At 40.0% G+C, this 23744-nt stretch overlaps 1 protein-coding gene across 1 annotated transcript in view; it reads left to right on the top strand.

Moving 5' to 3' along the window:
• CDH11 (cadherin 11) overlaps positions 1–23744 on the top strand; it is a 107001-nt gene that overhangs the window by 59591 nt on the left and 23666 nt on the right. Inside the window, exons 3-6 of the mRNA XM_038368587.2 lie at positions 18632–19036; positions 20181–20475; positions 22703–22822; positions 23348–23515. Of these exons, the coding sequence (XP_038224515.1) occupies positions 18809–19036; positions 20181–20475; positions 22703–22822; positions 23348–23515 (811 nt within the window). The 5' untranslated portion in view covers positions 18632–18808. The remainder of the gene's footprint in view (positions 1–18631; positions 19037–20180; positions 20476–22702; positions 22823–23347; positions 23516–23744) is intronic.

A 23744-nucleotide genomic window follows, 5' to 3' on the forward strand; every position in this document is an offset into this window, starting at 1 on the left:
AATTTTCTGGTGGAAAAACAATTAATTTTTACACTATTTAATTAATCCCTGCTTAACGGGTGGGCATTCAGTGAACACTTACTTGTGCATCCTCATTGTTCCAACATCATACATTTGAGTCAATTTGTTTTACATGATGAAAACAATATCTTGATCTACTTATCTGTAGATAAAGAAGGTTGTATGAGATGCATATACATATGTGTGTATTAAGTCTTTCTAAAATACAGATAGTAGTGATGCTGCAGCCATGTTGATCCCAGGCTATTAAAAAGATAATATGGGTGAGGAATTTTTTTTTTGGACCAACTTCTGGTGGTGAAAGAAACTAGGTTTTGAGGTTACACAGAGCTCTTCTTCAAGTCTGGGAAAGGTACAAGGGTTTCATAGCTAAATACAACTTGGAACAGATAAAGAGTTAACACATGTTGCAAGAGATCATTCCAGGTGAAGTGTGAAGTGATATAGCTGTATAAATCTGTATATTTTAGATAGAAAAGGTAGGTGAGATAATATCTTTTATCTTGTGATACAAGATACAGGCTTTTGAGCTACACAGAGCTCCTACCTGAAGAAGAAGTTATGCCTTGTATATCTAATATATACATATATAGATTGGGAAATGTGAATGTATAAATATAAATGAATATCTTACCTACATATAAACTATGAGATAACATTCTTGCTTGTTTTAAAATATACTTTTCTCCTCTTTGGGCTAATTCTGAGCTCACTTATCCATGTTTAATTCAGGGTGAAAAACTTATCACCACCACTTTGCAAAGGAAAATCCCTGGGATAGGAAAACTGCCTCAATAACTCCATGTGAAGTTTCTGAGGCAGTGCCCATTCCAAAATATTTTGCTGTCGAGTAATAAATGTGGCTAACCAGTCACACAGATGCTCCCATGGTCTTAGAAAAATCCTCAGATCCAGCCTTTCATACTGCCTACACCAGTGGTGGGCAACCTGCTGCTCGTCAGGGTAATCTGCTGGTGGGCCACAAGACAGTGTTTATATTGACCGTTCGCAGGCACGGCGGCCCGCAGCTCCCATTGGCCAGCAATGGGGAACCATGGCCACTGGAAGCTGCAGGTGGCCATGCCTGCAGACGGTCAATGTAAAAACTGTTTCGTGGCCCGCCAGTGGATTACCCTGATGGGCTGCAGGTTTCCTACCACTGGCCTACACTATATCCCTTCCATAGTCATTTGATTCCCAGCAGCACAGTGATTGCATAAAGAAGAGTTTGTAGGGTTGATAGAAGGAGGTTGTGATCTTAAGCACCTCTGTGTTCACACCCCACGTACTACTACAATGATATTTGTGCAAAATATGCCTTGAAGATATCATTTGAAAAGAAATAGTATATTAATCATTAATATCATTATAAAATGCATGTGTTTAATCCTTATTTGTGAAGTTATAAATTCCCTCTGTATGATGTTCCTAGAACACGTTTAAGAAGACAGCCTAGCCAAGGTAAAGGTGATAAACAGGTCTGTCCTAGACAAAGGCATTTGGGTTTACCTCAATTTACATATTAGCCATAAACAGCATTTTCAAACAAACCAGTGGTGGTTGTCTTGAGCCTGAACTCAAGAGACAGAGAAGTAACTTGGCTTCTGCATGCCAGAGAGAGAAAGGTGACTGAATCCCCAGGAGACCTTCCTAACTTTGAGGATTCCTTGGGAATTCTTAGGGAATATATGGAACAGAGAGAGACTTGTCTTTATCTTTTACGACGATGAAAAGGGAAACATGCTCCTCATACTTCCGTGGAATGTCCTGACTGAGACACAGTCAGCCATACTGGACAAAGAATAATTGGTGAGAGAAGCCATCTTAACCAAAGACTGTACCTTGCCAGATTAAGTTTTAGACTTTTAGATCTGTGTTTTCACTTTTATTTTCTTGTAACCATCTCTATTCTTAGAGTTGGCATCACTTAAGCTGTTGTTAATAAACATGTTTTATACTTAATCTAACGCAAGCTAGTCCTGTGTTTGAACTGAAGTAATTGTTGACTCCAGTTAATGTGGCAAGCTGTTGGGTGTTGGCGCTTTAAAGGCACAAACGGACCTTATTATTTCTCTGAGTGGTCCAGGAGAGGACTGGACACTTTAGGGCAGACTTTTTTGAGGAAATTCCGTACTGGAGTGTGTTGGGGTCACGTGGCTAGTATTAACCAAGGCTGGTGGAGACCAGAATGTGGCTGTGGTGTAACAAGCAGGCTGCTGGAGTCAGAGCATTGAACCATATCTGTTTATCACACAGACACTGGGTTCATGATTGTATCCTGTCTGGAAGCTACAGCAGCAGAATATTTTCAAGGTACCTAAGGTTTTAGGACAAGCATAACACAACCTCTAGCTGGTCTGGTCTCAAACCTGGAATGACATAAAATGCTGTGATGTACCATTCAGGTGTTAGATTGGTTTTGTGCTTCTTCATCACTAGCATCCTTCTTTTGATGACAGTAGGCTGACATATTCTGGAAGACAATCTACCTACTGTCATTTCAGAACCAAAAGTATTCCACTAATAAGGTAGTCTTATTTGCTTTTATCCAACCCTGGCACTGTAAAGGGGCAATGAGAAATGAGATTCTGGCCCCGGTTGACAACACAAGGATACACGGATGATTTTGCACCATAGGACATTTATCCTTAAATTTTTTTTAAGTGAGATTGGGACCAAAGCTAAAATATTTTGTCCAAAAATATTACCTCCTTAAGGTGTCGAACTTTAGTTGACTTAGAGCTTCAGGGATTATTCTAAATAATGATGGTCTCTTTAAAGAACTAGTAATATTGGATGGACTTTTGTTGCAAATTCCTCTGCATAGTTTCTGATCTTGCCCCTCTGGTGTGAAATATCACCTTGATAAACTGGCACTTTTATACAAGAGGAATTTGAGCTTGAAGATATTTAAATGTTACTCATGTAGTCACAGTGAATTTCTAGAATACTTGCATTGTCCTGACCGTAGCCAACCAAAAACCCAAATAGGTCTGGTCTGGACTAGATTTCCATCAAAGAAGAGAGATTTAATCATCTGTAATTGCTGGTCAGGAACCAGTAGCCACACAGTAGTGATATGTGGGATATGAGAGTGTCCCCTTTGTACAGTTGGAAAATACTATATTATATATTAAATAGGATTAGCTCAGACTAGAATCAGTGAAAAAACATACCTAATTATTTTTCCTTTTTTGGAAGTGTGTGATTCATATGAAAAGTATTAATTTTATTTATAGGTTGATGGGCCCAAGTGATTGGGTGGTTGGTCTGTCTTGTGATATTGACATGTCTATCACCTAATTGAATTTTTTGGCAGCACTCCAGGATACAAGAGTGGGACCCACATTTCATTTCTGCCTGCCTATGGTCCAAAGGGCTGGGAACACTGAAAAGGCAGTGAGTTGAGTCCTTCTGGTCAGTGTCAGAGCAGGACAGGCACTCTCTGAAGAGAGCCATATCATGATTTCTCAGCCAGAGCAAATGTTGCTAAAATGTAGACCTCTAAGGACTGAGGAAGTGAAGTGTGATAGTGGAGACTATATTGAACAAGCCAGGTTAAAAGAACTATATCAATACACATCAAAATGTTGCTAGAGTGACAGTCTTGAGTCAAAATAATTTGGTGGAATGTAGCTTTTTTCTATTGAAGTTGCAAGCCATTCTACTGTAGCTTGCCATTGGGTACTACAACAATTGGTGGCTTCCTTTGTCTTGGATATTGTCATTGAGTTAGCACAATATTTGACTGTATGGGTGCTATTCTGCAAGTCCCCAAACTACTCCCATCTACAGCCAGACTTATGTCTGTGAAAAATTACCTATTGATTCTCACATGTTCAGAAAGTTCTAAGGACAGTCCTTATGTCTTTTAGTATAGAAACTTACACTCCAGTTGACAAATTAAGTAAAAATCAAAATAAACCCTAACTACTTGCACTGACCTGCTGAAAGCTGTCTGGGGAATCTTTCATATATTTAAGCTTTTACATCATGTCTGCCATGTGATTATGTACTTCTAAATGTATCCAAATCCTCCCTCCCAAAGCTCCTTCTTTTACACAGACTTTTCAGTTTTCCTCTGTATCCCAGTGAGTAGAGTTGACCATCTGTATTGTACATTGTATACTCTTTAAGGCCTGAGACAGCTTTTTGAACAAACCTAATTTATGGTCTTCACTAACTTATAAGCAGGACCTTATATTTGGCAATTCTGTAGTACTTTTTCTCCTCAGCTGAGGAGAAACAAATTTCACAGGTACCCTTGTGAGGTAAGTTAAAACAGTTGTCCAGCTACTAAAAGAAGATAAACTGAGACATAAAGAAACTAAGTGATTTGAAAAAGGCCATCCAGCAAGTCAAAGACACCATTACAACTCAGGAATTCCTAAATCCATGCTTATTCCATTTCATGCACTTCTGAAATGACTCTTCACATACTCCTCTGTTCTGACATTATATTTCTTTAGAACATATTGTATACAAATCACTATTCATAATTTGAAATCAAAGATTGGGTTCCAATAGTCTTTCAGTGAAACTTGAGAAAAGATGCAGGTCCTTTCATTAGAATTTTAGCTCTCACCTTTGTCCTTCCTGCAAACATATCTGAGAATCACAAGGACTCCTAATAATTCACTGAAATCTCAGAAAGTGGCGCATTTATTCTGAATAAAGTCACTTTTATTCTGTAATAAAGTGTTCACACAGTGGCATTATTCTCCCCAAATTATGCTAAAATGGCTGGAATAGCTATACTGGACAATTTCCCCCATGTAGACAAGGTGAAAGGGTAAACAATAGTAAATGCAAGTAAAATGATGAATTTGTACTATCTCTTGGTCTTCGATGGGAAGGCATTTGTATTGTATTAGATTGTGTATTGTATTAGATTCACCACTGAGTTATGCTTCCACCATAGTAACCCAAGAGCCTTGTCAGCAGAAGGATTCCTGGAGGGATTGTGGTGGGGAGGCAAGCTGCCCATGGCTTCTACTGTACCAAAGGTCTTATAGCTGACCCACGGTGGGTGGCACTAACTGGGGAATGGCAGGATATGCACTCATTCAGCACATCCCTAGCTACTCTCTACCTGCTATAGTCTGAATGGACTCCCCACAGCAATGTTAAAACTGCCTTCTAATGGCAGAATCTCTCAGACAGGGTAGTGCTACAAACAGCACACCTGCTGGCTCAGTTTCAATTGGCACTTCATGAACTAATGGAGGTACTTCAAAACTATTAATTTCATTAGGTTGAAATAAGGAAAGGAGTTTGCCCAAAGTGCATACAGAATCATAGAAATATAGGCCTGGAAGGGACCTTGACAAGCCACCCAGTCTAGTGCCCTGCACTGAGGAAGGACTGTCTAGACCATCCGACAGGTGTTTGTATAACCTGTTTGTAAACACCTCCAATAGCAGAGCTTCCACAACCTCCCTAGGTAGTTTGTTCCAGTGCTAAACTACCCTGACCATGAGGAAGTTTTTTCTAAGGTCCAACCTAAACCTCCCTTGCTGCAATTTAAGCCCATTACTTCTGTAGAATCATAGAAAACTTCTACAGAATCATATAATGTGTGTGTTTTGATGGGTCTACTTGTAATATTTAGCTTTTGAAGACATTTGGAATTATCCTTCATCTAGTCTTCGATTCTTTCCTTCCAGTCCTATATTTCTATGATTCTGTATGCATTTTGGGCAAACTCCTTTCCTGTCTCAATGTTTTATTTGGCATAAATCAAATTAGTAGCAAGAAAAATTGGGGAGTAATTTTGCCTTTAGTTGGTATAAGCACTTAGTAATGAAATACTCAGACTTAAAACATGAGCACAACATATAATTGGAAGTAACTTGACTTTAGTTGTTGGTTATTTTCCCCACTGGGCATCATCTATTATCACTTACTTATATAATAGCAAACCATACTCAAACTAGAGTGAACCTAGGCTATGGTTATATTGGATTTTGAGCACATAGTAAATGATGAGACTTCAACTTTACTGTGAGATGCACAAGTACACAATTATTATTTAAAATAAACTCTTCCAAGAGTGTAGTCATTATTCCAAATGACTCTATCAATCACTGAGTTCCTTAATAAGACTACCTTTCTTTTGCTAGTTGTTTTCCTGCAGAGTTTATGCTTAAAAACAGACAGTCTGTGTCACATTTATCTCAAGCAGATCTCCCTAGGGCAGCAAGTAAATGTAAAACTGTTTACAACCATTTTTCATTTCCCAAGCCTTTTAATATCAGTCTCTCAGGCCTATTGCTATGTCATTCACTTTGTAATGTACTAAGTTGTCTTGTCTCTTTCACTGCTTGTATTGGGTACAGTGCTTGGCAATTTCACTCTCCTTGAATGACTACAAATTAAACTAAATTCAGAGGAAAATAATTTCCTTCTGTGCTGATTTCAGAGGTAGATACTGAAAAGAAATATCACATCCTGTTAGTCAGGATGCTTACTTTTTCTCCTCCTTCCTACTCAATGATTTTTATTTCCAAAGAGCCACTGCTATACATTTTAGTCTATGGTTTCCTGATATTGAATCTCAAAACTGCCAAAGGGAAAAATGGCTGCATTTCAAAAGCAATTTTTAGGAAAACCTCGGGATTATTAGGTTTAAACATCTCAGTAATTCAATAGAGTGCTGTAAAACATAATTTAAAAACACAGAGCATTAAGGTTCCTTGCATAAATCTATGCAGAATAATATTCTATGAAACTGCAAAGACATGTATATTATTATTTATTTGTATTACCATAAGCACCTAGGATCTCTATTCAAGAAACAGGAACCTATTGTGCTAGGTGTGGTACAAATACAGAACACAGTGAGTAGTCTCACTGAAGACAATGAGACTATTCACAGTGCACAAATCTTGGCAACATTTGGACTCCCAATATTGGAATTAAGACAATAATCATTTATGGTCTAATTCCGCAACCATTGAAGTAAATGGGAGTTTTGCCACTGCTTCATCTGGAGCGGGCTGAAGTCCTCATAGACATTTTTATCTCCCAGTTACTAATAAATATGAAATATTGAAGGTTTTGGACTAAACACTCTTAGGGTATGTCTGCACTATTGGTGGAAGGTATGAATTCCAGCACAAGTAGTGATACCTGTGCTAGCTCTGATTAAGGCAGTGCATTAAAAATTGACGGGTAGCCACGAGGGGCAGGAAAGGGCAGCTACCCAAATACTATCCTATCTGAGACCATAGGTACATACTCATGCATTTCATGGTTGTGAGGTTTCCTAAAATAACAAGGATTAATAAGTGGGTCTGACAGTGCAACTGTGTTTTAGAAAAGAGAATACATTTAAATGTGCCATTATGCTATACTACTTGAATCCATATATTTTACTTTGCCTAACAAAAATTCTCAGCACAAGATCAGATTTACTGAGAATCATAGAATCATAAAATATCAGGATTGGGAGGGACCTCAGGAGGTCATCTAGTCCAACCCCCTGCTCAAAGCAGGACCAATCCCCAAATAAATCATCCCAGCCAGGGCTTTGTCAAGCCTGACCCTGAAAACCTCCAAGGAAGGAGATTCCACCACCTCCCTAGGTAACACATTCCAGTGCTTCACCACCCTCCTAGTGAAAAAGGTTTTCCTAATATCCAACCTAAACCTCCCCCACTGCAACTTGAGACCATTACTCCGTCATCTGCTACCACTGAGAACAGTCTAGATCCATCCTCTTTGGAACCCCCTTTTAGGTAGTTGAAAGCAGCTATCAAATCCCCCCTCATTCTTCTCTTCTGCAGACTAAACAATCCCAGTTCCCTCAGTCTCTCCTCATAAGTCATGTGTTCCAGTCCCCTAATCATTTTTGTTGCCCTCTTCTGGATGCTTTTCAATTTTTCCACATCCTTCTTGTAGTGTGGAAACCAAAACTGGACACAGTACTCAAGATGATGCCTCACCAATGTTGAATAGAGGGGAACGATCACGTCCCTCGATCTGCTGGCAATGCCCCTACTTATACAGACCAAAATGCTGTTAGCCTTCTTGGCAACAAGGGCACACTGTTGACTAATCTAGCTTCTCGTCCACTGTAACCCCTAGGTCCTTTTCTGCAGAACTGCTGCCTAGCCATTCGGTCCCTAGTCTGTAGCAGTGCATGGGATTCTTCTGTCATAAGTGCAGGATTCTGCACTTGGCCTTCTTGAACATCATCAGATTTCTTTTGGTCCAATCCTCTAATTTGTCTAGGGCCCTCTGAATCCTATCCTTATCCTCCGGCGTATCTACCACTCTTCCCAGTTTAGTGTCATCTGCAAACTTCCTGAGGTGCACACCACGCCATCCTCCAGATCAATAATGAAGACATTGAATAAAGCCAGCCCCAGGACCGACCCTTCGAGCATTCTGCTTGATACTGGCTGCCAACTAGACATGGAGCCATTGATCACTACCCGTTGAGCCCGATGATCTAGCCGGTTTTCTATCCACCTTATAGTCCCTTCATCCAGCCCATACTTCTTTAACTTGCTGGCAAGAATACCGTGGGAGACCATATCAAAAGCTTTGCTAAAGTCAAGGAATAACACGTCCACTGCTTTCCCCTCATCCACAGAGCCAGTTATCTCATCACAGAAGGCAATTAGATTAGTCAGGCATGAATTGCCCTTGGTGAATCCATGCTGACTGTTCCTGATCACTTTCCTCTCCTCTAAGTGCTTCAGAATTGATTCCTTGAGGACCTGCTCGAAGATTTTTCCAGGGACTGAGGTGAGGCTGACTGGCCTGTAGTTCTCCAGATCATCCTCCTTCCCTTTTTTAAAGATGGGCATTACATTAGCTTTTTTCCAGTCATCTGGGACGTCCCCCCGATCTCCATGAGTTTTCAGAGATAATGGCCAATGGCTCTGCAATCACATTTGCCAATTCCTTTAGCATTCTCGGATGCAGCACCTCCGGCCCCATGGACGTGCTCGTTCAGCTTTTCTAAATAGTCCCGAACCACTTCTTTCTCCACAGAGGGTTGGTCATCTCCTCCTCATGCTGTGCTGCCCAGTGCAGTAGTCCGGGAGCTGACCTTGTTCATGAAGACAGAGGCAAAAAAAGCATTGAGTACATTAGCTTTTTCCATATCTTCTGTCACTAGATTGCATCCCTCATTCAGTAAGGGGCCCATACTTTCCTTGACTTTCTTCTTGTTGCTAACATACCTGAAGAAACCCTTCTTGTTACTTTTAACATCTCTTGCTAGCTGCAACTCCAAGTGTGATTTGGCCTTCCTGATTTCACTCCTGCATGCCTAAGCAATATTTTTATACTCCTTCCTGGTCATTTGTCCAATCTTCCACTTCTTATAAGCTTCTTTTTTGTGTTTAAGATCAGCAAGGATTTCACTGTTAAGCCAAGCTGATCGCCTGCCATATTTACTATTCTTTCTACACATCAGGATGGTTTGTTCCTGTAACCTCAATAAGGATTCTTTCAAATACAGCCAGCTCTCCTGGACTCCTTTCCCCCTCATGTTATTCTCCCAGGGGATCCTGCCCATCAGTTTCCTGAGGGAGTCAAAGTCTGCTTTTCTGAAGTCCAGGGTCTGTATTCTGCTGCTCTCCTTTCTTCCTTGTGTCAGGATCCTGAACTTGATCATCTCATGGTCACTGCCTCCCAGGTTTCCATCCACTGATGTATGTATGTATAAATAAAATTACACTCCTCCTCCCTGAACATGTCCATATATACCTGGCCATTCTGCATTCCTCAACTCATCTACCTCAATAAAACATAAAGACTAGTTAAGATTCATTATGTACCCTAAAGGTGAACACATCTGTGCTCTGTTTGACCTCTTTGGTTTTCAGATCCAAACTTGGCACTAGCCCCATCCCATTTAAACTGGGAGACTATTAGTTTGAGTGCCTCTGATCAGTGCATCTGTGCTCATAGCAATCAAAGACAGAGACTGTCTCTTAGGCATCCAGGCCTCAGAATGTTTCAGGTTAGATCATGGAGTTGCCATGAGTCTTGACTAAGGGGCAGTGTGGAATTGCACTGCCTCAGGAGCAGATGAGAGTCCAACTTCTCCCTGTGTGCCAGCTCAGCTGTGTTGATGGATGTGTTTGGGGAGGTGGAATTAAGGCTGCACCTTTTCCCCAGCTGTGCTCAGACATTCCCTGCCTACCTGCGCAGTCAGGGGTGTAACATAGTCATAGTAGCTCCACCAGCAGTTCTCCTGCTTGTGCTCTGACCTGCAATGTGGGTAGCCCATTCATATAAGGGGTAACTCATGTTCTTGTACGCATGACTCACATTGTGACTTACAGTTGAACCCTTGAGATTTTATAAATTGAAACCCTTAAACTCCATCAGAAGATAATCTGGAGCAATATTGTGTACTTGTTCAATCATTAAATAAAATATGTATTTGTTCATTTGACAGTACTAAAATTCTGCTATAACAATGCTAATAAAATTGTCAAAGTACTCTCTGGGGATTAAGAGAACATTTCTCTTTTTCACTAATTCTGACTAAAACTGAGAGCTCATTTAGACTGGGAAATTGTGAAATTTTACTCAATGTTCTTGTAAAATTTCTCAAAATATTATCATCCATCATTTTGTCATTAGAGTGTACTCTTGAATATACATTATCAAATGTATTCTGGAGGAACAATTACTAGTTTAGTACATCATGCAGAAGTTCTGGGATAAACAAATCAAAGGAATTGTTTGGGCTATAATACTTTGACATATGGTCATTAAATAGAGGTACATACAGGAAGTAAGCTTGACTCTATTGGGATTATTTCTGCTATATATTAAAAAAAATAAAGTTGGCTAGATAAAACTTCCAAGACTCTGGTTTTGTCATTAAAATAATCTCTGGTGACTCCGTAGTCTTGTCTATGATTCATGTGTAAACAATTTTTGTCCAAGAAAGTTTGAAACTGAAGTTCTGTGGGGAAAGCTGTCTTTTTTGGAGAGAAAAACATTTTAGTGTAGTGGATCAAAATTGTGCTTTGTTACTCTGGGATAACACATTTTACTGCATTGAAGTTGCTCTGCTATAAAAGAGGGCAGTGTTTGCAGTTTGGTAGTGTTCAGAGTATCTACAATATAGTTAACATTTGTTTAGATTGGCTATTCAATTTAAGAATGGTATTGATGTCAGCGATATTGGGGTAGCATTTGGATAGACCCTAAACTGGGTGATCAGGAGAAAGGAGTAATAGACCCCTTCTCCATTCAGCACCCATTGCAAGAACATATCAGAATTATAATCCTGGGCTCTGGGGAGCACCGGGACTGCTCAATCCATGCATTCTGGGGAGCATATGGCTCCAAAAGGGGAAGGACCATAGCCGTATTCCAACCTTGCAGCAGTCCATGGAGTAAGTCTGTGGTACACAGGGGAATACATTGCACTAGTAGAATGTGACTCAGGGCTTAAGGAGGATCAGTGCATAATAGGCTCAACAGAGAGCTTTATTTTAAGATATTTCTACTAAAGTATATTTTTATTTGCATTTTCAAAAGGTTTGAAGCCTAGCCTCCATTTTTATAGGTACACTTTTCACTTGCATTTTTACATCTGCCAAACACATTGCACATGCAAAGAAGAGTACTTGCAGCTCTAACTCATTTTTTTTTTCTTTTGTGATCATGTAGCTAGAAGTGCCCTTTAGAGAAGTGCTCCTCTCCATGGCTCAGGGAGACCTCATTATGTGTTACATATTTGCAATACAGGATATATATTATTTCAAGTTTTAAGTGAACTTTGTCTTTTATATCTCAAGTAAAAGCAAACCACGCCTGTTCATTTGTTGACATAGAGTTATTTTCTGATTTAATAATGTGAGATAGCTGATTAATTCTTGTTTCTATATATTTATGGTGGGACTAGCATTCAATCTCTAAAATATCTCAGAATTTGCTTGTTAGCAGTTAAAATTTACTATCTCCTTCTAGATCCATCTTGTCCCAAACCTTGATACAGTATCTACTCAGGTATAAAAAAGGAGAATTGGGTTGGATTTCTAGTAATTTGTAAGGGAAATACATGGTTTTGAAATCAGAAACTGTTTACTTTGAAATTCCAAACAACAGTGAAAAAATTAGGATATGGTATTTGGGGCAATGTGGATAGATGGCCATCCATATTATTTGCCATAGTTTCAGAATGGTACAATATTTGTGAAGAATTAGTTGAATAATCATAATAATTTAAAAACAGTTATTCCCAACTAATTATTTATTGAAGAAAGGCAAAATTCACAATGAATTATTCTAACAGGTTTATCTACATGTGATGTAGTACAGCATCTGAATCAATCTGTTGCAAATTGTGGCTTTCTGGACATTAACCAGAGCCACATTCCAATCATCTGCTGCAAGTTCAGTTCCCAGATCTTCATGCCATGCTTGGGAAGTGATGAGGTATTTTTCCTCGGGTGTTGGCCAAAAGACAATAATTGGTTTATAAATTGTTTAGCTGCTTTTCCATATTGGCTCGTTGAAGAAATAAACTGTTTGTTTTCAACCTGGAAGTTACTTTTAAATGGTTTAAATGGCGTGAGTTAATTGTTTAGGAAGCAAGGCTCCTTTCTTTTTAAAGATGCCACTGTAGTTTGATTTTTAGTTATATTTGTTGTTATACCTTAATTTAGCAGCATCTCATACACCTTGGCTGGTAGGAAGCACTTTATAAATAAAGCACCAAATACTCAGCTCATTTAAATCAGAGTAACTTCATGGACTTCACTGGTGCTGTGTCAATTTACTCCAGCTAAGGGTCTGATATAAAGTTATTAACTTTCCTTATTAAGATTTTAAGGTTTGGCTCTTACTTACTAGTGTGCAAAACCATACTACTATGATCAGTCCCATTGTGTGTTTACAGAATCGGGCTCTTAGAAAAAGCCCCTTTTAGGTACAATACCTCCCTCTGTATTAGGAATACATAACACTATTCCTCTCGCAAAAGAGGTTTAAAAATAAAGGATTGGAGACAATTACCATTTTAAATCCTAATTAGTAAATTAAGTACGGGTATGTGGTTAATGTTTTGTATCTACTGTTTCACTCTTCAATAACTGACAGTAAACACTTGTATGTATCTGAATGGCTGTTCCATTATTTTAAAGCATCTTGTATAAAGCCTTTGCTGATAATTACATAACAATACTGGTAATAAAGTTATATGATGTTTTGGGTATTATGGAATATTTGGTTGTTTACTTACTTTAATTGTTGGTGGCATGATTTGAAATTAACAATCTGGAGAACGGGATTCAGATATACAGTTTTTTTTTCTTTTTAAACTTGTTTTGAAATTCTATTAATGCAAACTGTTCACTTGCTAAGCCTCCTGCAAAATAAGCTGAAACAATGCACCAGCAGCAAAACAGGGTAACTGTCTCCATTCATCTTATTGGAGTGTTGGGGCCTTATTATAAAAATGTGCCAGTGCTATTAACTGCTGCACTTCAGAATAGCATGCTTCCAGCAAGTGTACGTGACCAGTATAACTGTCTATAACTTGCACATCATGGTGCTCCATTCATTTGAAAGGACACGCCGTAGGAAACTGCTCCTGAAACACATCCATATTTTAGGTTAAGTGAATGCAGTTATGTAACAAGCTGAGCCAGCTACAGTATTTAGAGTTTTGGTTGTGCCCAAAACAGATGAATGCAGACAAAAATATCCCCATGTAACACTACAGAGGTGACTTTAGAGCCTGCTCATTGTGGGTTAAATTCACCTCTCAGCTCTGGTGTAAATCCAGATTCATTCCACTGAGTGGATTGGAGTGACTCTGGATTTACACCCCATATAACTGGTGAAAAATTTGGCTACATATTTAAGATGACATTTCTAAACTTCGAGCTAGGTTTAATGGATATTTACTTAAATGGAAGTGACGCTTAGCCAGTAATCATCAAGTAATAGGTGCTGCAATTTGACTTTTCTACACAAAAGTGAGAAATAATCTGTTTCCATTTTCTCTAAGAATGAGTTATTATCAGAGAAAGATCGTTCCATGGTGACTTTTTTCATGAATAAACCACTAATAATACAGAATAAAAACTAGTTTTCAGTCTCTTATTTCAGGCTCCAGCACTTCTGGTGTCAAAAATAATTTCACTTATCAGCAAAATGGCAGCAAACATAAGTAAGCTCAGAAAGGACAGCTCCGACTAAATCTGTCATTCCTTGATACAATGCACAGTTTATAGCTAACATAGATTTCTGAAATTTTAAAGCATTTTTCTGAGCCAAATTGTGGGGTTTTCCTTTAAAGGATGAATAGTGTTCTTGGCTTTCCCGTCTCCCATCCTTTTATGACTCTTTCATAATATGGCATAGAGAAAATAATATTGAAAAAAAATCAAGTGGGTACTTTAAATGGTCTTATTAAATATGCCTGAGGAAAAAAAGTGAAATTCTTCTGAGCCAGATTGTTCTCAAATATATACATAATCCTCATTGAATATATTAGGCTGGAGCCATTGCCATGTCATAGTTAAGACTGTTTCTGGTTTATACTAAAAATGGAAGATCAATGTCTTTGTTTTATATGAAAAACACAGTGTGTCTGCCCCAAATGTTTATCACAAACTTGAATGTATGCTTTTGAACAGAACTGTGCAAAGAGTACAGTGGTAGGGAGGGTCTAAATAGGATTTGGGGAAAGGGATGATAAATGTGTGGCATTTCTGCTAGGAGAGAGTTAAGACTGGGGTGCGGCTGTGCTAATAGTGAGCTGTGTGTCTTTGGGTGAAGGAGTAGAGTGTGGGCAGCATTAACTTTTCAGTTCCTTGTCTTTCTGTGTTACATGTATTATTATAGAGAATCCTTAACTAGCACAGAACATTGTGTGTGTGTGTGAGAGAGAGAATATAGCCTTAAGTTAGTATTTTGTTAGTATTCTGTAGCAGATACAAAGTGAATTACTGGTTTCAGAGTAGCAGCCGTGTTAGTCTGTATTCGCAAAAAGAAAAGGAGTACTTGTGGCACCTTAGAGACTAACAAATTTATTAGAGCATAAGCTTTCGTGAGCTACAGCTCACTTCATCGGATGCATTTGGTGGAAAAAACAGAGGAGAGATTAATATACACACACACAGAGAACATGAAACAATGGGTTTATCATACACACTGTAAGGAGAGTGATCACTTAAGATAAGCCATCACCAACAGCAGGGGGGGGAAGGAGGAAAACCTTTCATGGTGACAAGCAGGTAGGCTAATTCCAGCAGTTAACAAGAATATCAGAGGAACAGTGGGGGGTGGGGTGGGAGGGAGAAATACCATGGGGAAATAGTTTTACTTTGTGTAATGACTCATCCATTCCCAGTCTCTATTCAAGCCTAAGTTAATTGTATCCAGTTTGCAAATTAATTCCAATTCAGCAGTCTCTCGTTGGAGTCTGTTTTTGAAGCTTTTTTGTTGAAGTATAGCCACTCTTAGGTCTGTGATCGAGTGACCAGAGAGATTGAAGTGTTCTCCAACTGGTTTTTGAATGTTATAATTCTTGACGTCTGATTTGTGTCCATTCATTCTTTTACGTAGAGACTGTCCAGTTTGGCCAATGTACATGGCAGAGGGGCATTGCTGGCACATGATGGCATATATCACATTGGTAGATGCGCAGGTGAACGAGCCTCTGATAGTGTGGCTGATGTGATTAGGCCCTATGATGGTATCCCCTGAATAGATATGTGGACAGAGTTGGCAACGGGCTTTGTTGCAAGGATAGGTTCCTGGGTTAGTGGTTCTGTTGTGTGGTGTGTGGTTGCTGGTGAGTATTTGCTTCAGATTGGGGGGCTGTCTGTAAGCAAGGACTGGTCTGTCTCCCAAGATCTGAGAGAGCGATGGCTCGTCCTTCAGGATAGGTTGTAGATCCTTGATGATGCGTTGGAGGGGTTTTAGTTGGGGGCTGAAGGTGATGGCTAGTGGCGTTCTGTTGTTTTCTTTGTTGGGCCTGTCCTGTAGTAGGTGACTTCTGGGTACTCTTCTGGCTCTGTCAATCTGTTTCTTCACTTCAGCAGGTGGGTACTGTAGTTGTAGGAATGCATGATAGAGATCTTGTAGGTGTTTGTCTCTGTCTGAGGGGTTTGAGCAAATGCGGTTATATCGTAGCGCTTGGCTGTAGACAATGGATCGAGTGGTATGATCTGGATGAAAGCTAGAGGCATGTAGGTAGGAATAGCGGTCAGTAGGTTTCCGATATAGGGTGGTGTTTATGTGACCATCGCTTATTAGCACCGTAGTGTCCAGGAAGTGGATCTCTTGTGTGGACTGGTCCAGGCTGAGGTTGATGGTGGGATGGAAATTGTTGAAATCATGGTGGAATTCCTCAAGAGCTTCCATGCATTCCTACAACTACAGTACCCACCTGCTGAAGTGAAGAAACAGATTGACAGAGCCAGAAGAGTACCCAGAAGTCACCTACTACAGGACAGGCCCAACAAAGAAAACAACAGAACGCCACTAGCCATCACCTTCAGCCCCCAACTAAAACCCCTCCAACGCATCATCAAGGATCTACAACCTATCCTGAAGGACGAGCCATCGCTCTCTCAGATCTTGGGAGACAGACCAGTCCTTGCTTACAGACAGCCCCCCAATCTGAAGCAAATACTCACCAGCAACCACACACCACACAACAGAACCACTAACCCAGGAACCTATCCTTGCAACAAAGCCCGTTGCCAACTCTGTCCACATATCTATTCAGGGGATACCATCATAGGGCCTAATCACATCAGCCACACTATCAGAGGCTCGTTCACCTGCGCATCTACCAATGTGATATATGCCATCATGTGCCAGCAATGCCCCTCTGCCATGTACATTGGCCAAACTGGACAGTCTCTACGTAAAAGAATGAATGGACACAAATCAGACGTCAAGAATTATAACATTCAAAAACCAGTTGGAGAACACTTCAATCTCTCTGGTCACTCGATCACAGACCTAAGAGTGGCTATACTTCAACAAAAAAGCTTCAAAAACAGACTCCAACGAGAGACTGCTGAATTGGAATTAATTTGCAAACTGGATACAATTAACTTAGGCTTGAATAGAGACTGGGAATGGATGAGTCATTACACAAAGTAAAACTATTTCCCCATGGTATTTCTCCCTCCCACCCCACCCCCCACTGTTCCTCTGATATTCTTGTTAACTGCTGGAATTAGCCTACCTGCTTGTCACCATGAAAGGTTTTCCTCCTTCCCCCCCCTGCTGTTGGTGATGGCTTATCTTAAGTGATCACTCTCCTTACAGTGTGTATGATAAACCCATTGTTTCATGTTCTCTGTGTGTGTGTATATTAATCTCTCCTCTGTTTTTTCCACCAAATGCATCCGATGAAGTGAGCTGTAGCTCACGAAAGCTTATGCTCTAATAAATTTGTTAGTCTCTAAGGTGCCACAAGTACTCCTTTTCTTAAAGTGAATTACTGAGAATCCTAAAATAAACATTCCAGGAACAGTAAAAGTTGGTTGCTCAGTACAGGTATAGGTGCTGGAACCAGGGCTGCTGGTGTCCATCATACACAGGGTTTACAGTTTGGTTCAATGGCTCTCAGCACCCCCACTATACAAATTGTTCCAGCACCACAGAGTACAGGTATTCTTTAAATAAAGGCTGAAAAACTTTGTATGGGAAGCCCCAGGGGTATATCCAAGATAGGTTGTTAGTACAGGAAGTGTAGTCCTTAGTTCAGGTTTCACTGTGTTAGACAATCTCATGGTCAAACTTTGACCCTGACCTATTACACATAGAAGTGATCAGATATAAAGAAAGAGGCAATGTCATTTGAGCAACTAAAACTTAGGGGTATGTATATATTGCAATAAAATAAAAACCTGTGGCACTGCATCTCAGAGCCCGGTCAATTAACTTTGGATTGTGGGGCTAAGCATGGCATTCTAGCCATTCAGGATTAGGCTAAAGACTGGGCTTTGAGACTCACCCCTCTCATGGGGTTTCAGAGCCTGGGTTCCAGCCTGAACCCGAATGTCTACACTGCAATTTTTAGCCTAAGCCTGAGTCAGTGGACCAGGGCCATTTGTAGCCATGGGTCTTTTATGACATAGTAGATGTACCCTTAGAGACACCTGGAATGGGTGCTACTGCCAAAGGTCAAAGAGTCTGTAGGTATTTTTACTCATTCATGATGAAGGTTGGTGGAGACAGGAGTGATAAGGGAAGCACTGAAGTTTGGGAATGCTTTTAAGCACTCACTGACAATATTTTATTAGAGTATTGAATGTAAGCTGCTATCTATATGTGCATCATTGTCTACTGAATTAGGAGAAGGGGGAAATTATAATTGACAGACTATTCAGTAAAAAAGCAAGGAGTTTTACTGGAAAAGCACCAGAAAAGAAAAACCTTATTTAGAATATTCATAGTTGGTGGTAATTATATCAAAGTATTATTTTCCTATTGAATCATTAGTTTTTGATGCTTATTATTTTCTTTAAGTGGACAATGGGTATTAACCCTGTGCTATGTTGGTACTAGTTTCATTTTAGAAATTACAGTTGGCTTATAATTGTCACTTCTCAAAGACAGGGGAAAGACTGACACTTTTCTCCACTCCTCTTTCTTTCAGCAATTAAGCTGAGAACCTGCAAAGCATTAAAGTGATGCACTTAATGAGAGGTGGCATCCTATATGCAGAACATTACATCTGAAAATTTCCATTAGCTCCGAGGTTCTTACTTCAGAGGTGGCCCTGGGTGGAAGGAGTAGATTCTCGAATACTCCTGTGCCTATAAATTAACCAAAAATGAAGGAGGACAGTTGTTTACATGCTGCTCTTATATGCCTGGGCATGCTATATTACAGCCATGCCATGTCTACAGAAAAACTCAACCATTTAAGGCCGTCACTCCATGGTCACCATGAAAAAGGAAAAGAAGGGCAAGTTCTGCATCGTTCAAAAAGAGGCTGGGTGTGGAATCAGTTCTTTGTAATAGAAGAGTACACAGGACCAGATCCTGTACTAGTTGGCAAGGTAAGAAATGTATTCTATATTTTCGTTCGTATTTTAATAGTTACTATTTCCTGCCTCATTGCGTTGTGAGCTGCTTTTTTTCCTCCAGTACTTTTCTTTCATACCTGCTGCCTAATCAGCACCCTCTGAAACTTCTGGTATTAATCATTTCATCTGTAGCTCAATAAGAATCTGATCCAAAGTGTATTGAAATCAAGGAGAGTCTTTCCATTGACTTCAGTACACTTTGACTTGTGGCCTGAGAGCAGTAGATTGAAACTTTCTCTACTAGGACCAAAAGGATCATTTGCACAACAAGCCTGATCCCCAAACTGGCCACTGTGTCCCAGTAAATCATCATACCATTCTTAATTTTGGTGTCCAGTCATGAGAGCATAGCTCACACTGTTGTAAGGATAGCCTAGAAAATACCAACCTGTGTAAAAGTTCTAAAATAATGGTTAAAAATAGATTTGACCTGACACAGCAAAGGAAAAAAGAACCTAAGTGTATGTCTACAAGGCAGCTGGGAGATGTGAATCTCAGGGCAGATAGATGGACTAGCATTAGCTCACTAAAAATAGCCGTGTGGCACAAGCAGCAGCTTGGGCTGGCAGGCTTGGACTTGGGCGGCTAGCGTGAACCACCACCTGTGCCACATGGCCATGCTGCTATCATTAGAGGAGAGCTAATGAAAGTCTGTCTATCTGCTCTGGGAATTACAGCTTCCGGCTGCAGTGAACACATACTCTAATTGTACATCTAGATTTTAAGATATTACTCAGTAAGATTAAATATTTTAGACTGCATTAGATATTCTGGGCCTGACTCTCCCCTCTGTTACACTTATTTTACCTCGTCCAAAGTCAGTTGGGTTATTTTACCTTAAGAACGGTGTAATGGAGTGGAGAGTCAGACTCACTGAGCCAAATTCTGTCATCAGTTTGTTGATTTAAATGAAAGTTAGACACGTGTAAGCAAAAGCAAATCTTGTCCATTGCGCACCTAACTCATTAAATTGAAGTCTGCATTAGTTATGAAAGTTAAGAAAGTTGAGTAAGCAGTGGATAGACAGTAATGTACAGTAATTCAATTACTATTTTAATGGCTGGAAATACATAGTGTATATTGGTTTGTTACAATATGTATGTTTATCATTTTATAGCTTCATTCAGATATCGATTCTGGAGATGGAAACATTAAATACATTCTCTCAGGTGAAGGTGCAGGAATCATTTTTGTTATCGATGACAAATCAGGGAACATCCATGCAACAAAGACACTGGACCGAGAAGAGAGAGCTCAGTATATTTTAACAGCACAAGCTGTAGACAGAAACACGAACAGACCTTTGGAACCACCCTCTGAATTCATTGTGAAAGTTCAAGATATAAATGACAACCCACCTGAATTCTTACATGAAAACTATCATGCAAATGTGCCAGAGAGGTCCAACGTGGGTACGTACAGATAAATGCATGCCAGTTTACATTTTTTGGAGTAAATTACATTGACAGTGAATCTTAGGTAAATCTAATTAACATCTTCCCAATGTCTGGAAGGTGAAATGTATTCAGTTCCTCTATTAATCAATGAAATATCCTGTCATTTGCTCTAATTAGCTGAAGGATTCAGACTCTGCTACAGCAAATCCAGTATTGCCAACCATAAGAGATCAAAAGTCTTGAGTCAGACCCCTCACGAGGTCAAAATCATGAGACTGGCCTCAGAAATCATGAGATTTAAAAACTACCACCAAACCATGTATTTTAATCTGTCTTTTGATTTTTTAACACTGTCTCTACTCTGCTGGAAATGTTTGTGTGATAATTTCAGATTGAAAAGTCAACCTTTAATGCACACATATCTTTCTATGGGAGCTCAAATGGAGACTCAGTGTATGCATATAGAATGAGAATTAGAATAGAGAAGATGCAGAATGGTATTTTTGGTGGGTTTTTTGGGGTGGGGGCTAGCGCTAAGCAAAGACACATTTCAATATAATTTCATGATGCTTCTATCTCAAAAGTATCCCTTCAAAAATGGAGGGGTGGGGCAGAGAGAAGGCATCCCTCCTGATTGGAAAAACAGGGAGTACTTGTATTAAGTGATTATACCCACTATAATGCTCAGTGAAGAGCTCCATGGTGTGATAAAATTAAAATATGATGGAAAAACCCTAAATCACACATATTTAAAAACACACTGTAGAAGGCCTATAATATGAAGCTGAGAAATGAACAGCCTCATCACACACAGCACTCCCTCTATGTATCAAGTTTTCCAGTTTTTTTCAGTAAAGATTTATGTGAGCTGCAAACGTGTACATGCAAGAATACCGTTACAACATCAGCCACCTTTCAGAGCTTTCTGTCTTTCAGTGCAGTAATTATGTTTAGGCCCAAAATGTTTTTTAAAATAATCAATACAATTATATTAAAAATATGTCAATTTCTTTGTATAATTCAATAACTGTGTAAGTATATACAATATCCCACAATCACAAAACATTTATTTTTAAAAAATCTCTCCTAATAGTTCAAAAAGCTAAAAATAATTCAGTTTTATTTTAATTATTCTTCATTCCCACAGTCCCCAGGCTTCTCCCCTTCCCCAAACCTGGCAGCACCCTCTAGCCCCCACACCCCAGTTCAGCACTCCCAGCCTCACCTCTGCTCCTCACAGGGTTCTTCACACATGCCCAGGCCTGGTGGGCAGCAGCAGCGTCCCCTCTCATCTCCCTTTCCCAGGCTTGGGTGGGGGAAATCAGGGGGCTCTTCATACCCCTCTGCTCATTCCTAGGCTGGATGTTGCAGGGGGGGAGGAGAAGAAACACCGTCCTGTCTGTGTTTCTCACAGGAGGGGAGAGGGAGAAGAGAGTTGAGCCACATAGAGCTGCTGGGCTCTTTGCTCCCTCTGCTCCCCCACGTGCCCTCTAAGCATGGTGAGCCAAGATGAGAGACTCTGCTGGCTTCCAGAAGGGCTGAACTTCTGGAAGGGGTTGGAGCATCACCAGATGAGCTCCAAACCCCTCTGAAATCACTTGAGATAAAATCCTGAGAGTTGGCAATGCTACAAGACTGATGGTTGTGGAGTCTCTGCAAGCTTGTATGAGGGTTGAGGAGTGGGGAGGTTCCCCCAGTTGAGAGGGGTCAAACCAAGGTTTGTGGCACAAGAGGTGCAGTGATCTACAGGGCATATAGTACCCTTTATCTTGGCTGAGCTATGTAATGTAGCTGTAAGATAGAGCATAATGCCACTTTACATTTTCTCCTGGTTGAAATCAGCCAGCCAGAGAAGAGTTCACCCCTGCCTTGGGAATCACTACAAGCAGCATTTCTGTAAGTGTACTTGTGGAGATTGTAGCTCCACAAGTACACATATGAAGGAGGTAGTCTTGGGTGGCTGTATAATGCCCAAGTAGTATAATGTATATTAGGATGTATAATTTATTGGATGGAGATGACCCATAATCACTATCATTATTGGTGACTTCCTAGGGCTTGTATTTTCTAAAGCACAAATTGCTAAAATAGATCTCAGTAATTGGTGAAATGTTTTTGTTTTGGTTTTTTTTGGAGTGGAAAAAGTCACATAAAACAGACTTCTCTATGGTTTGACTGAAAGCACCTCTGTGGCTTTAGCAAACACATTTGCTTTTTAAATGTCCTTTCTCTACTTTTTTAGGTACATCAGTTATTCAGGTAACCGCTTCGGATGCTGATGATCCTACCTACGGGAACAGTGCCAAACTGGTTTACAGTATTCTTGAAGGTCAGCCGTACTTCTCCGTGGAAGCACAAACAGGTATGACTGAGCCAGGCTTATTTGTTTGGAACACCATCACTTTTTTGAGTACATTAATATGAATAACTAAATATTTTGGCCCAGATCCTCAGTAGCAGCTATGGGGCAATGCATTTCATCTTGGGGTGTGCGTACAAATAGCTCTAAGTCACCTTCATTCTCTCCTTCCTCTGCCCGAGCGGTTCAGTTGGGTGGTCCTGTGGCATATATTAGCATTTAAGAGAGATATCCCTGAGACAAGCCTATTCCCCTCTGTGAGTTGCAGAGAGATGGTGTAGAAACTGATATGCAGGCTCTATGCTGCTGAAGTATCACCCTGGTGATACTTTTGTGGTCAACTGTGTTGCTTTTAGGGCTGCTTTCCCTGCATGGTATGGTGCATAGTGGTTAGAACCCAAGGGAGAGTCTGGGCCATTGTTGCTCTACACAGCATGTATGATACATCTTAAATACACTGTATAATATGCAGGTACCAGTTTTGCATGACTAAAAATATTTATATGACATTTTTCCTTGAATGTACAGGTATTATTAGAACTGCTCTTCCCAATATGGACAGAGAAGCTAAGGAAGAATATCATGTTGTAATACAGGCAAAAGATATGGGAGGACACATGGGAGGACTCTCAGGGACAACCAAAGTGACAATTACACTTACTGATGTCAATGACAACCCACCAAAGTTCCCACAGAGTAAGTGACAAGTCCCTTAATACATAATGGTTACTACTAATTATACTTAACACTTATGTAGTGCCTTGTATATTCAAAGAAATAGTAACTAATAGTAACTAATGGAGTTCCACATCAGAAGTGTTTGATAGGTAAGTATTATTTTCTGCAGAGTCCTTAAATGATTTGTCCAGTGCTACAGAATGAGTCATTTTCAGAGCCAGGATTAGAAGCCAGTGGATTCCTGGCG

The sequence above is a fragment of the Dermochelys coriacea genome, chromosome 12, assembly GCF_009764565.3.
Source record: "Dermochelys coriacea isolate rDerCor1 chromosome 12, rDerCor1.pri.v4, whole genome shotgun sequence".
NCBI classification, from domain to species: domain Eukaryota; kingdom Metazoa; phylum Chordata; order Testudines; family Dermochelyidae; genus Dermochelys; species Dermochelys coriacea.